The sequence below is a fragment of the Danaus plexippus genome, chromosome 4, assembly GCF_018135715.1.
Source record: "Danaus plexippus chromosome 4, MEX_DaPlex, whole genome shotgun sequence".
NCBI classification, from domain to species: domain Eukaryota; kingdom Metazoa; phylum Arthropoda; class Insecta; order Lepidoptera; family Nymphalidae; genus Danaus; species Danaus plexippus.
The window spans coordinates 4,930,455-4,944,999 of record NC_083538.1 but is presented as its reverse complement, the minus strand read 5'-3'; the positions used below and the strand labels follow the sequence as shown (position 1 = coordinate 4,944,999).

General features: G+C 36.7%; 1 protein-coding gene across 11 annotated transcripts in view; it reads left to right on the top strand.

Annotated features, from left to right (window-relative positions):
* Positions 1-14,545, top strand: part of LOC116768681 (cell adhesion molecule Dscam2) — a 51,921-nt gene that overhangs the window by 22,874 nt on the left and 14,502 nt on the right. For 2 of the 11 annotated variants that reach the window (XM_061525085.1, XM_061525110.1), the window contains exons 7-14: positions 1,108-1,228; positions 2,658-2,806; positions 2,884-3,067; positions 3,158-3,261; positions 3,458-3,714; positions 4,089-4,246; positions 4,461-4,615; positions 7,054-7,341. In XM_061525085.1, the coding sequence (XP_061381069.1) occupies positions 1,108-1,228; positions 2,658-2,806; positions 2,884-3,067; positions 3,158-3,261; positions 3,458-3,714; positions 4,089-4,246; positions 4,461-4,615; positions 7,054-7,341 (1,416 nt within the window). Of the gene's footprint in view, positions 1-1,107; positions 1,229-1,259; positions 1,393-2,657; positions 2,807-2,883; positions 3,068-3,157; positions 3,262-3,457; positions 3,715-4,088; positions 4,247-4,460; positions 4,616-6,316; positions 6,611-7,053; positions 7,342-7,496; positions 7,785-9,183; positions 9,469-9,533; positions 9,819-10,372; positions 10,655-12,809; positions 13,104-14,545 lie in introns of all 11 variants that reach the window. The other 9 variants (XM_061525080.1, XM_061525092.1, XM_061525105.1 and 6 more) reach the window with 7 other exon arrangements.

Here is a 14,545-nt window from a genome sequence, read left to right as displayed (position 1 = left end):
TTCTCAGATAAATCTGAATGTATCCGTTTATTCGTATGTTTTAATGAGCTTGAAATATGTACATTTACACTATTTCCTACAGAGCCAGTTGGATCCAAGGCTCCAACTTTCTCATCAGAGTCTGCACTTTCTTCTATTAAGAGAACTGAGGATCAAAGTTTTGCGCTACTTTGTCAGGCTCAGGCTTTTCCCGTACCTGTATTCAGGCAAGTTTATTTTCTTAGAGTTTAATTTGACCAAAATGTTATAGAGCCGGTTGGTGCTAAATCTCCTACTTTTTCGTCTGAATCAATGGGAAGCATATTTAGAAAACGGATTAAACAGGACTTTGCGCTCCTCTGTCAAGCTCAAAGTTTCCCCGCCCCAGTTTTCAGGCAAGTTACATTTTGACATAACTTGTAAGCATCAACTCAAATTTTCCCCTTTAAACTTCAGAATCGGTTGGCTCCAAGGCACCCTCTTTTTCTACGGATTCCCGTAGTTCTACTTTTGTAAGAACTGCAAATCAAAGTTTTGGATTGTTATGTCAAGCTCAAGCTTTTCCTGTTCCTATATTCAGGCAAGTCAATAATGTATTTTATCCATAATATATTCATAGGATTATATGTTGTATGTCCTTTACTGTAGGCATCGAAAGTCATTTTCTACTCGACTTATTGCGGAAAGTCAGTTGCTATTTTAATGTCTGAAAAAATATGGCTGACACATAAAGCTATAAATCGTTTCTAGATTCGTTTTAAATATTTTAATATGGTAATCTTCAGTGACTGTCGTTCCAGTTCTTTTAAATAATAATTTTATATTGAGTTAACTCTTTTAAACTCCAGAACCTGTTGGCTCCAAGGCGCCCACTTTTTCGACGGATGCACGTAGTATTACTTTTATAAGATCTGTAAATCAAAGTTTTGGGTTATTATGTCAAGCTCAGGCGTTTCCAGTACCTATATTCAGGCAAGTCCTTAAACGCTCACATAAATCATAATATGGTAATTTTTTTTTATTGATAGGTGTATCATGTTAATATCACACTTCAGTCGAGGTTTCGTTATTATTGTTAGGGTGATTATTTCAAAATTCAAAATCTTAAAACCAACTTATATTCTTCAGAGCCTATTGCGAGTGCCATACCCAGTATAACTGCTATTTCAAAGGCTGCGGTCCATTTCTCTCAAAAGTCACCATTGGCTCTCTTATGTCCTGCACAAGGATTTCCGGTGCCATTATCAAGGTGCGTTGACAGCTTTTCTTCCATATTGCAGAGCCCACAAATAAAATAGCACCTCGAAGTGATAAAAGCCGAAAATTTGAGGGGGGTGAAATATTTTTAGTTTCCCTAGCGAACTCCGTATACCTTACATGTGAAGTTGCCGGATATCCTCCTCCGATATTCAGGTAAGACCCAGATACGGAATTAACAGATGTAATAACAGACCCTCATCACTTTAGATATAAAATAAACCGAGTCTAAAACCGTCTATAATTATTGCAGAGCCTACCAATAAGATAGCTCCTAGAAAAAATTTTGCTGAACACTTCGAAGGGTGGAAAATATTCCTTGTGGCTCAAAATAGTGTAGCTTACTTAACGTGCGAAGTAGCCGCTTTTCCCGTTCCGGTTTTTAGGTGAGTGATAGGCTCATTGTCATAGTGGATTTATATTCCAGAACCATCGGGTAGGACAGGACCGAAGGTTACTGGAGACGGACTTAATCGTCACGTAGGGCGTGGTGGTTTAAATTTGGCGCTCCTTTGCGAAGTCCAAGCATTCCCTGCACCTTTGACAAGGTACGGCCTCATTATGACGGCCGGCCGTCGGCATCTCACGCATTCATCTTTCACATAGCATCATATCATCCTCGTATATTGATGTGAGTTGTTATTCCAGTCGAGTCGAGGCGAGACATGAAGGCGTGATGAGCCGCGGCTGGCCATAATACAATACTCTGCCAAAGTAACGATTGAGCGACGCAAACACTTCCTGGTAAGTTACAGGGTGTTCTTGCTTTCATTCAGACGCTTTAATCTTTACTTTGTGCTTTCGTGTTTCGTAGCGATGCTATATGATTGTTTTGTTTAGAGCAGTCTTCTAACATTCATGTTTGATTCTAATGATGGCTTAATTTTGAAGATAATTTTACACATTTTTGCTTTATGTGGGCAGTCATTTGCCTATGCACCTTGAGTTTGTGTAGCAGTGCTATATCAGATATGGTCCTACCTGGTCCAAGCGAACTCGCGTATTTTTAACAAAATCGTTGTCATATAAAACATCCATCAAGCAATTCAGCTGGGTTTCGTCTCTTTAATAATTTCAATCAGTTGTCAGGCATTGGTTGAGAAAGTCTTTGTTGGTTTCTGGTATTTTTGTTTGGGTAATTTGAAAGTCTATGACATTTACACGTGGTGTTATTGTTGCTGTTCTGAGCTCTTTAAAAAATATATTTGTCTTAGTGGTGTTAAAATATATTACATTGTCCTACTTGTCTTTTTTATTATCAATCAAGTTTATATTAGTGCAATAAGTTTTTTAAAATTTTAACATAATCTAGTTTTTTAGAATTCATCCCATTATAGTTAAGACAAATTTGAAGTCTTCCGCAAGTATTTTGCTTCATTTAATTTACATAAACGTACTTAGCGAATTCTCCGTTGTTACAGATGGTATAAATTTATCGATGGTTCCGCAAGAAAGCAACCAGTGGTTCTTAATGACAGAGTGAAACAGGTATCGGGAACACTAATAATTAAAGAAGCTAAAGTTGAGGATTCCGGGAAATACCTGTGTGTTGTCAATAACTCTGTTGGTGGTAAGCTAATGTACACCCTTATATGGATGTTTAATGTAAATATGATAATTTCATTAATTATTATTGAAACTCTAAAGGTGAATCGGTGGAAACTGTTCTGACTGTAACTGCTCCATTAAAAGCCACTGTTGAACCTGCGACACAAACTGTTGATTTCGGACGTCCCGCCGTTTTTACCTGCAGATACGAAGGCAATCCCGTAAAAACTATCACTTGGCTTAAAGATGGCAAGGACATGAAACATCACGACCCTATTCTCAGGTAATTATAATAATAAATAAAAAATCTTTAATACCAAATTGATGTTCTCAAGGATATTTGGAACTAAACCCTGATATGCGTATATTGCAGGATTGAATCGGTTAAGAAGGAAGACAAAGGAATGTACCAGTGCTTTATTAGAAACGATCAGGAAAGTGCCGGCGCCAGCGCTGAATTGAAACTAGGAGGACGGTGTATGTATTTTCTTTATTCTGTTTTTCTTTCTTGTAAATCAGTATCACCCTTCATAATATATACGACAACAATAATATTCTAGTCACGTGGTTCTTCGGTCGGAATATTATTTGGAATATATTGCATACAATAACTAGTAAAGATCAAACTTATTAAAAAAAAAATTAACATAAAATTTCATAAATATAATTTCAGTCGAACCACCACAAATCCGTCACAGCTTCGGTGAACAGACCCTTAGATCCGGACCTTCCCTGCGCCTCAAGTGTGTTGCCTCTGGAAACCCCACTCCCGACATCGCTTGGCAACTCGATGGTGAGAAACTGAACAGTGGAGAGCGCCTTCAAATCGGACAATTCGTCACCGCCGACGGCAATGTTGAATCGCACCTCAATATCTCCTCCGTGCACACCAACGACGGTGGATTGTACTCCTGTATCGCATCCAGCAAGGTACGGCTTACAAAACGATTCATTACCTTGTAAATGAAAATACGGTTACACTTTTCGTTAGTGTACGTAACACATGATAGTTCAAAAATATTATTTAGGAAATTGAGAGTTCTGCTACTGACTGGTTTGAAAGAAAATATGTTTACCGAATCAAAACTATTTTAGATGACAACCATGAAAATTTTCGGTCAACTAGTTGTGTATAAATGTACTTTGTATTCCAAAAACAGAGTTCACAATGGTTCGTGATAAGATTAATGGCAGAGTGCCAGGCTTGTTCGCATAAATTTGGCTTCGGTACCATGTTAGTTGGTTATCTACTGTTATGGGATCATATATTACGTTGTGGTTGCTAAATATATTATAATATTCAGGTCGGCAGCGCTTCCCACTCAGCCCGCGTCAATGTATATGGTCTTCCCTATGTACGTCCCATGAAGAAACGCCCAGTAGTTGCTGGAGACACCCTCGTCGTACACTGCCCCGTAGCTGGATACCCCATCGACACTATTGTATGGGAGAGAGACGGACGGTTAGTTTTATATACATTTTCTACTAGTCGGAAGAGTGTCCACTGCATATTTTATAATACATATCACAGTAAGAGTAAATTTGTGCTTAAAACGGATAGCAAAAAAAAAAGCAAAATATTCTAAATTAGAATTCTGGAATCCATATTTCTAGACTACTGTATATAGTAATGTACAGTATAGAAATAAGTCTCAATGACATAAAAATATTTATAGCATCCTGCCAATCAACCGTAAACAAAAGGTCTTCCCCAATGGCACACTTGTAATTGAAAACGTTGAACGTATGAGCGACCAGGCGACCTACACGTGCGTCGTCAAGAACTCGCAAGCGTATAGCGCTCGTGGCACACTCGAACTGCAAGTGATGGGTAAGAAACATTCATACTAGGACAGGGCCAACGAAACAAGATAAAGAACGTAAACAGATTGATATGTTTTATGCCTTAGACTAGTAAAATGATTTTATTGAAAGCTAAAAGTATAAGTAAATTCTTAATTTTTTAAAAAGTTAAGTCGCTTTTAGCACGTTCAATTATCTTGTTTTGTTATCCTGAAATATAAATATATATTATAAAAGATAGCGGCGACTATTGAATAAAGAACAACAATTACTCTTGAGAAGACAGTGTTTAGAGATTGTGTTTTAAAAAAAATCAAATGTTATTTTTATTAATAGCACGCCTCTGTCTGCTCCAGTTATTTAGTTTATGAGCGAGTTACGGTCGTTTAAAATATCAAAAATATTAATCTTTTCTACAAAATTTTGATAAACAATTATAAATTATTATTCAAATTCTATTAATTGATTTACTTTAAATTAAACCTTTTGAAGTTCTAACTATAATTAAACACTAAAGTAAACCATTCTATGAAACAATAACACGTAACCATATCTCGCTCAGTACTACTTCATTATATTTCGTAAAAGCAAGTAACTCTCTATTTATAGTCATGTAAATTGACAGTTTTTCGATTTAAATTCTTTCGACTTTCTAGATATGAATGTTGCTTTTACGTAATATGTATAAATAAATATTTTCAATTTGAAAAGGGTTCACTTACTTCTCCAGACAAATGTTAAACAGATAATAAATGATTCAATTTATCTTACAACTTTAATAATCACACACATCAACTTTAAACTTCTGAACGGAATAATATTTAATCTGTGCTTACGAAAATTTAAGTTTTTTATTTTCTTACAATATGTTGGATGGTGATTTCATCATAGTAATCTTTTTTTTTCAAATTTGAATTCCGAATATATGAATTTATACACTACAATTTTATTAATATGGAGAAGTAAGACGTCTGAGTATAATAAAAAAATACTAAAGAAAATGTATTATTTTTTTTTTATGAACACGATGTAGGTTTTTTGAATTTTTATTGAGATACTCAGAAGCTCTTTTAAAAGTAATGTCATAGAATTCAAATATTACAGAAATGATATAACCAACGATAAATGAGTTCATATTAAAACTTTTTACCCGTCAACCATTCTTATGACAGTACTTGTGTATTTAAGAACTAATAGAAGTTTCTTTCAGGTTATCTTTACAACAATTTATGTGTCGTTAATTTTTACAAGTTACTATAAACTAGAGTTTATGCCCGCCAAAGGTACATCGTTAGCCACACATGCTCCTTTAGAAATTAATTTAGAATTTTAACAGTACCGCCGCAAATATTGCCGTTTGAGTTCGGTGACGAACCAGCAAACGCCGGGGATATGGCGTCTGTATCTTGCGCCGTTAGTAAGGGCGACCAACCATTGAATATATCATGGATTTTCAATGGACAAATTCTTTACAAGAATAATGATCTCGGAATCGTTTTGACGAACATTAATAGAAAAACTCATATTCTAAACATTGATTCCGTAAACGGAGTTCATAGGGGCACATATTACTGTGTGGCGACGAACCCAGCTGGCTCTGTCAATCACAGCGCTGTACTTGAAGTCAATGGTACCAATCAAAACCAACTCCACTTATTCCCTTGTGTTTGACATATGTATTTTCAAAATCTTTTAAAAGCTTTGTCCTTATATATTATTATTTTCTAAGTCCCCCCACAAATCACGCCGTTTGAATTCGGTGAGGAGATCCTAAATGAAGGTGAAACAGCATCGGTCTCTTGCGTTATGAGCAAAGGTGATCTCCCCGTGACCTTCAAGTGGCTCTTTAACGGCGAGGAAATAAAACCGCGGAACAATATCGGCATTGTCTTGACCACCATTAGCAAGAAAACATCTATTCTAAACATTGAGGCGGTAAATTCAATACATAGAGGATCTTACACTTGCCAAATAAGAAACCAAGCAGGGGAAACAAATCACACAACTCTTCTTAGTGTTAACGGTTCGCATATTTAGATTCTTCTTTTTTATTTCTTTTAACGCTTTTCTATTACTGCAGTACCTCCTCAAATATTACCCTTCGAGTTTGGCGATGAACCCGCTAATGCTGGAGACACTGCGTCAGTTCAGTGCGTTATGAATAAGGGAGACCTTCCGGCTCAATTTTCTTGGAGCTTAAACGGCAGAAAAATATCACAAAACAATGCTCTGGGAATTGCCATAGGCAGTATGAGCAGGAAAATGTCCATTCTTAACATAGATTCCGTGAATGGAACGCATCGTGGAATTTACGTGTGTCACGTAGAAAACATAGCTGGTCAAGTGAATCATAGTTCGACGCTGGAAGTTAACGGTCCTATCACATACAATATTCAGTTACTAATATATTCATGTTTTATAATATTGCTTCGTAAATCGTTTTTGATAGTTATTTATTTGAAACAGTTTTGCCCCAAATCCATCCCTTCACTTTCGGTGACGAGCCAGCCAACGCTGGTGACACAGTCGGAATTAGCTGTATGGTGACTAAAGGCGATACACCCATTAACATAACATGGTTCTTAAACGGAAGAGACGTCACAAAAATACAAGGGATCACCGTCACCAAAATTGGTCATAAATCAAGCAGTCTCTCGATTGACGCCGTATCTTTCATACACACAGGAGTTTATACCTGCTTTGTAAATAATCAGGCGGGACATGCGAATTATTCAACTGAATTAGTCGTCAACGGTAACGCCATGTTTCGAATCATTTTAATTATCGCTTTGTTATGAACAGATTAATCCTGACTACCTTTCCCTTTTCTTCGTTTTGGATATGTTATATTTACACCCTAGTTATTTCAAGAATCTTTAACGAAATACTAAAAGATGTTTGTCTCATAGTTATGCCACAGGTAACACCTTTCGATTTTGGAGAAGAAATACTTAACGCAGGTGATACCGTCTCACTCACTTGCACTGTAGGAAAAGGTGATTTACCCTTGAAAATTCATTGGCAACTTAACAACAAGCCCTTAAACACTGGCAATGGTTTATTCATCAACCGCAATGGAAAAAGAATATCTGTTTTGAGTATCGAAAATGTCCAACACGAACATATCGGCAACTACACTTGCGTTGCAGAAAACGAAGCTGGTCAAAGTAGTCACAGTGCTATTCTCAATGTCAATGGTATATTCTGGAAAATAATTGAGTTTCAACAAGTTTTGCTTATGTTCGCACGACACTAAATACGTGTAAATATTTTTATGTTTTCCATCATTTTCATAATCCCTATCCACAAATACTTATTTCTAAGACACAAGATATATGTGTTTCTTCTAAATATAAAATATTTATTTCTTATTATAGTTGCTCCACAAATTATGCCTTTTGATTTCGGAAACGAGCCTGTAAATGATCAGGAGATGGTTGTAGTAATATGCACAGTAAGTAAAGGCGACTTACCTCTAAACATTGAGTGGTATTTCGACGGAAAGCCTTTAAAATCTAACGTTAACGGTGTCCTGCTAACCAACGCTAAAAGAACTAGCCAACTTACAATCGAATCAGTTAGTCATCATAATCAAGGAAATTATACCTGTGCCGTGAAAAATCAAGCGGGAACTACAAATCACACATCTGAGTTATACGTTAACGGTACCTAAATAGTTCTTAGTACCATTTACTTTTCGCTAACGCTTCTTTAATTTCCTGCCGCAGTCCCACCGCAAGTTATGCCATTTGAATTTGGCGAAGAACCTGTTAACGCCCTAGAAATGGTTTTGGTTACGTGTACTGTTATGAAAGGCGACCAACCGTTGAAAATAGACTGGTATTTTAATGAAAATAAGGTTAAAACTGGTGAAAAAGGAATCTCGCTTTTAAACAGCAAACGTGCAAGTCAACTAAGTATTGAATCGGTTACCCATCAAAATCAAGGAAATTATACCTGTGTAGTAACCAATCAAGCAGGCATCATGAATCACACTGCTCAATTATTTGTAAATGGTACAATTTTTGCACCTTATCTCGTAATTTTTAGTATTCTATTTTATACTTATCATACTTTTTCCTTTTGCTCCTCTCCTCGGTAACTTTGGCGGGCTATATAAACAGAAATAAATCATCGTATGTCGAAACAAATCGGTTAAACTGGCTCGGAAGTGGTAATAGAATGTTAAGTCTAACTATTTCAGTGGCACCAATTATAACTCCGTTTGACTTCGACGAATCTGTATTTTACGGTGAGGGCGTCCAAGTAATGTGTCATGTTCCGAAAGGAGATAAGCCCCTTAGTTTCAAATGGAGTTTCAGTGGAGGAGATGTGAGTGAACTCTCGGGGGTAAACATTATGAATGTTGGTGATATGGGTTCTGCTCTTATAATACCTACAGTGACAGCAAAACATTCTGGCAATTATACATGCACTGCATCCAACACTGTTGCCAACGCTAGTCACCAAGGAACGCTTAATGTCAAGGGTATAACACCTGTACAAAAACAACAATGTGCTTTTCATGTTTTGTTGTCCCCCAAACATCCTTCTGCCTTAAAAGAATTTTAGTAAAATACATGTTAATTTTTACAGTGGCACCCATAATATCTCCTTTTGAATTTGATGAAGCTGTTTTTTACGGAGAAAGTATACAAGTTATGTGCCACATACCTAAAGGAGATATGCCATTAAATCTTACCTGGCTTTTTCAAGAAAAGTCTATAAATAAAAACAATCAAGTTATTATAACAAAAATGGGAGCTAGGAGTTCAATATTAGCGATTCCTTCCGTATCGGAAAAACATTCTGGAAACTACACATGCACGGCTTCCAATATTGTAGCGAGCACTAACCACACATCTGTTTTAAACGTCCAGGGTACACAAGAAACATTGTTTGAGTAAAATTTTTAATTTTAGTTTATTTGTTTTTTTCACCTCCAGTTCCTCCACACATCGTCCCATTTGAGGCTGAAGAGCCAGTTTTTGCCGGTGAATCTGTACAATTGACGTGTCACGTATCTAAAGGCGACACGCCTCTTGCTATTACTTGGAGTTTTCATGGGAAAGAACTGTCTTCTCATGAAGGAATTATGACAACTAAAATTGGCCAAAGAACCTCACTCCTTACAATTCCTAGCGCGACTGCTAGTCACAGTGGCGAATATTCATGTCACGCTTCGAACCAAGCTGGTCCAGCAGCTCACTCCACAACAGTTAATGTCCATGGTATCCCGCGAAACCAATCTTAGTCCATGCCTCTGCCGCACGCTGCACGCTTGCATCTATAATCATAATAATTATAGCTTTCTAAATTAACAGTATTACCATACATCGTACCCTTTGAAGCGGACGAGTCAGTGTTTGCCGGTGAACCGGTTCAGCTTAACTGTCATGTATCAAAGGGTGATTTACCTCTCGATATCAAGTGGCATTTTCATGGGTACGAAAATACATCATCACACCTTGGCATAATGACTACTAAAATGACTTCGCGAACCTCATTCCTTTCAATCGCTGCGGCTACTGCCGATCATAGTGGCAATTACACCTGCGTAGCTACCAACAGTGCTGGTTCCACCAACCATTCCACTGCTCTTAATGTTCATGGTCAGTCTCATAACATAAAATCATGTTTAAACTTTTTTTTTGTCACAGCTGCTTAAAGATATGTCAATACAATTAGCATGAATTCTATTCACATATCTATAAAGCAATTTAAGCTTACTTTTGTTTTACCAACATTTTTATTTCTCATTACTTTTTAATAATTTAAATTATAGTAATACCGAACATATTGCCGTTTGAAGTCGACCAAGCCCTCTTTTCTGGAGAGTCAGTTCAGATGATGTGTCATATATCAAAAGGCGATATTCCACTAGACGTTAAATGGGAGTTTAATGGGAATCCACTATCGAGTGAACTAGGATCTTTCACGAAAGTTGGAGAACGATCATCGGTCTTAATGTTACCGTTGGTTACGGATGCTCATACCGGAAATTACACATGTATTGCTAAAAATCGTGCGGGCGTCGCTAGATATACTACTGTTCTTAAAGTCACTGGTATATACGCGTATCTTTAGAAATTTAAATATATATATATATATAAATATTATATTAGCTAACAATTGCTATGGTAACTTTATCATTTTATTAATTTCCTATTTCAATTGCAAGTTGTTCCATATATTATCCCGTTTGAAGTTGAAGAGTCTATTTTTGCTGGAGAATCGGTACACATAACTTGTCACGTATCAAAAGGAGACCGACCCCTCCAAATAACGTGGAGTTTTCAAGGAACTGAAATTCCTTATCATAATAATATGGGCATTACGACTACTAAGTTAGGGGAAAAAGCCTCAGTCCTTAGTATTCCAACTGCAATGGGTCAACATAGCGGAAACTACACATGCACTGCCAGTAATCGTGCCGGTCGCACCCATCACTCCGCCCTCGTCAATATTCATGGTATTAGATATCGCCCTACCCATTCCTTTAGCAAATTCCCCTATGTCTAAACGTCATAGATTTAAATTTGCACGTTTAGATTTAAATTTAGCCTTCTGTTTTTGTTCGTTTTGTTAGTTCCACCCCATATCATGCCGTTTGAAATTGAGGAGTCCGTTTTTTACGGAGAATCGGTACAAATGACATGTCATGCCAGCAAAGGAGACCGGCCCATGTCCATTTCCTGGACATTCGAGGGGCAAGATATATCCAGTATGTTGGGAATAAAAACTTTGAAAATGGCAGAACAGACATCATTTTTATCTATAGCTTCTGTAACTGGCGCTCACAGTGGCAATTATACATGTATTGCAAAGAATAGAGCCGGAGAAGATAGATATTCAACAACTCTTCACGTTAACGGTATTTCTAATTAAATGTTCCCAGCATGTATTTCATAAAAAAACATATACTATTTCTTTGCTCAGTTGTCCCTCATATCAAACCATTTGAACTGGATGAAGCCGTGTTTGCTGGGGAGTCTGTTCATCTCGACTGTCACGTACCAAAAGGAGACATTCCTATGAATATAACTTGGAGCTTTCAGGGACAAATTGTTACAAGTCGGATGGGGGTTAAAACAACCTCTCTAAGCGAACGCGTATCTGTTTTGGATATAATATCAGCATCAGGAACAAATAGTGGAAACTACACATGTACAGCTACTAATAGAGCGGGCACCGTAAACCACACAGCTACTCTAAACGTGATCGGTAGTAATTCTAAATTTTAGATCGGATGTTGCTTGCTTTTTACCCCAATTCCAAATTTTTTAGGAACAAAAAAAAAATAGATTGATATCATCTTCCGAACTTACTTACGTTGGTATTTTGTTGAGACTTGAAAAAATCAGCAAAGCGAAGCGGCAACTTATAACGAAAAACGAAATAACTGTATAACTTTTGTTGATTATTTTAAGGAAATTTTTTATTTGAAATAAAAATAATGGTAGTGGTAACATTCCAGTCCCTCCCAATATTTTACCATTTTCTTTTGGGGAGAAACCTGCAAACGTTGGAGAGTATTTACAAGCAGCGTGCACTGTAAATCTTGGCGATCTTCCACTTACAATAACTTGGACTTTCAATGGGCAGTTAATATCATTGAGAAATAATGCTTACTTATTGACAAATTCAAAACGCAGTAGTCTTCTCATAATCGAGTCAGTAGATGCAAAACACGCTGGTTCATATACTTGCATTGGTGAAAACCGTGCGGGGCGCTCCACATACACGTCAGATTTAATTGTTTATGGTTAGTCGTTATGTTTAGCGTAGAATCTTATATTAGTGACTTAGATGAAGTTTGTTTCAGTTCCTCCTAAGATTGCACCTTTCACATCCGGTCCGGAACCGGCTTTTCTAGGAGATTACTTTGCTCTTCAGTGCATCATTACCCACGGCGATCAACCACTTAATATTATGTGGACTATTAACAATCAATCAGCCAGTAAAATATCTGGAGTTCGAATTAATAGCATGGACAGAAGAAGTAGTGTTCTTACTATAGAATCCATAGATGCAAAACATGCCGGATGGTACAACTGCACTGCAAGCAATGCTGGTGGTGTGGTTTCTCATGTAACCGAATTGATTGTAAAGGGTGCGATAAAAAAATGACTAAAATTTTACTTTTTTTTAAGTCCCATATAGGTATTTTTGAAAATAACCATTACATAACTAGCTTCATTATAAAATATTTGCTGTCCCAGTTCCGCCCTTGATAATACCGTTCAGTTTCGGAGAAGTGCCATCAAGTCCTGGAGATACTGTCGTAGTGAACTGTGTTGCAACAAAGGGAGACTTACCACTTGAAATATCGTGGACATTCAGCAGTGAAACTCTTGACTCAACTTTGCATCGAGATATTACTATCACTCCGTTGGGTTTTCGCGCCTCTGGTCTGACAATCAACTCTGTCAGCGCTAACCACCAGGGAAACTACACATGTATCGTTCAAAATGCGGCCGGTCGTGCCGAGCACGCGGCCACTCTAGTCGTAAATGGCACGTTCATATTCTCTATTACAAAATGATACCGTTAAAGTGGAAACTAACATCACAAATTAGCACCGACCTGGAAACTTCATTCACTGTCAGACACATTACTTATCCTAAGATACTAACCATGCTTGATTACAACTAATCTAACGAAACCATATGTGGTTTTTTCCAGTACTGCCCCGCATTGTTCCGTTTTCATTTGAAACCCCCCTTTATGCGGGCCAAGCAACTCAGGTCACTTGCTTAATTTCTGAGGGTGACCTTCCACTCGATATTCAATGGTACTTTGAAGGTCGTCCATTAAAAGAAATAGTTGGTGTTACGGCAACTAAAATAGCAAAGAGGGCTTCTCTTCTTCTCATCGACCCAGTCGGCTGGTCTCACAGCGGCACATATTTGTGTCTAGCCCGAAATGCCGCTGGCTCTTCCAACTTTTCGGCCTCATTAGAAGTTCATGGTATCTATAAAAAAGCTCATGTGAAAACCTTTACTCCTAGCACGGACAAGCTTTGCGTAGCCTCAATATTTATCGCTTATAAACGATTAGATAGATACGCCTTTGTAAAATTCACAATAAAATGAATGTCATAGCAGTTATAACAACATTTTATAATTCAAAGTAAAATTTTGATTAAACCGCGGACTAGCACGAAAAAAGTTGGATATGATAGAAAAAAATATATGTAGGATCCGGCTGCGGCTATCATCGACGAAACCATTTCTACTCCGTCCTTCTTTAGCTCTATCCCAATCCTTCCCTATCCTGATAATCCTTCTTTATTTTTATTTTTTTATTTTATTAATTTGCATAGTCTGGATGGTTGTGCTTTTATGCTTGTCCACTAACAACTCATTTGAAATAATGTTTGTTTTCAATGAACATTCGTTTTCATCAAAATAAATATATAATTAGTTGAAACATTATTTCAGATGTCTTTATCATCGTCTGCTTTGCCGCTTAATAATATATTTCAGTTATAACTCTCCCTTATTTTTTTAAGTTTTGCTTGTTTTTTGTTATGTTTGCCTAATATGTACAAAAGCTTCTATATAACGAGCTTAGATAAAACTTACTTTTACTATTGAAAAAACATGCTTAGAAACTTTTCATAAAGTTTTAATTTGGAATTGACCATCAAAATATATAAGCTTTTGTTTTCTGTGTCATAACTTTTGCTGGAATGTTGTATCATAATATAAAAATTATAATAATTGACAATATATATGATCAGAATGTCAATTGATGAAAAAATTTAAACTAGCCTTATATTTTGTTACGATCATTCCAGAATTGTTTTTTAAATAACAGATTCAAATTTCAATTATAACAGTGAAATGGTTCTATAGACATAAAACTACTGGACTGATATCTAACATTTATTTTAAATACTATGAAGAATTGGAATACTATGATTTTCATTTCGAAGTCTTAATATTGTTATTCT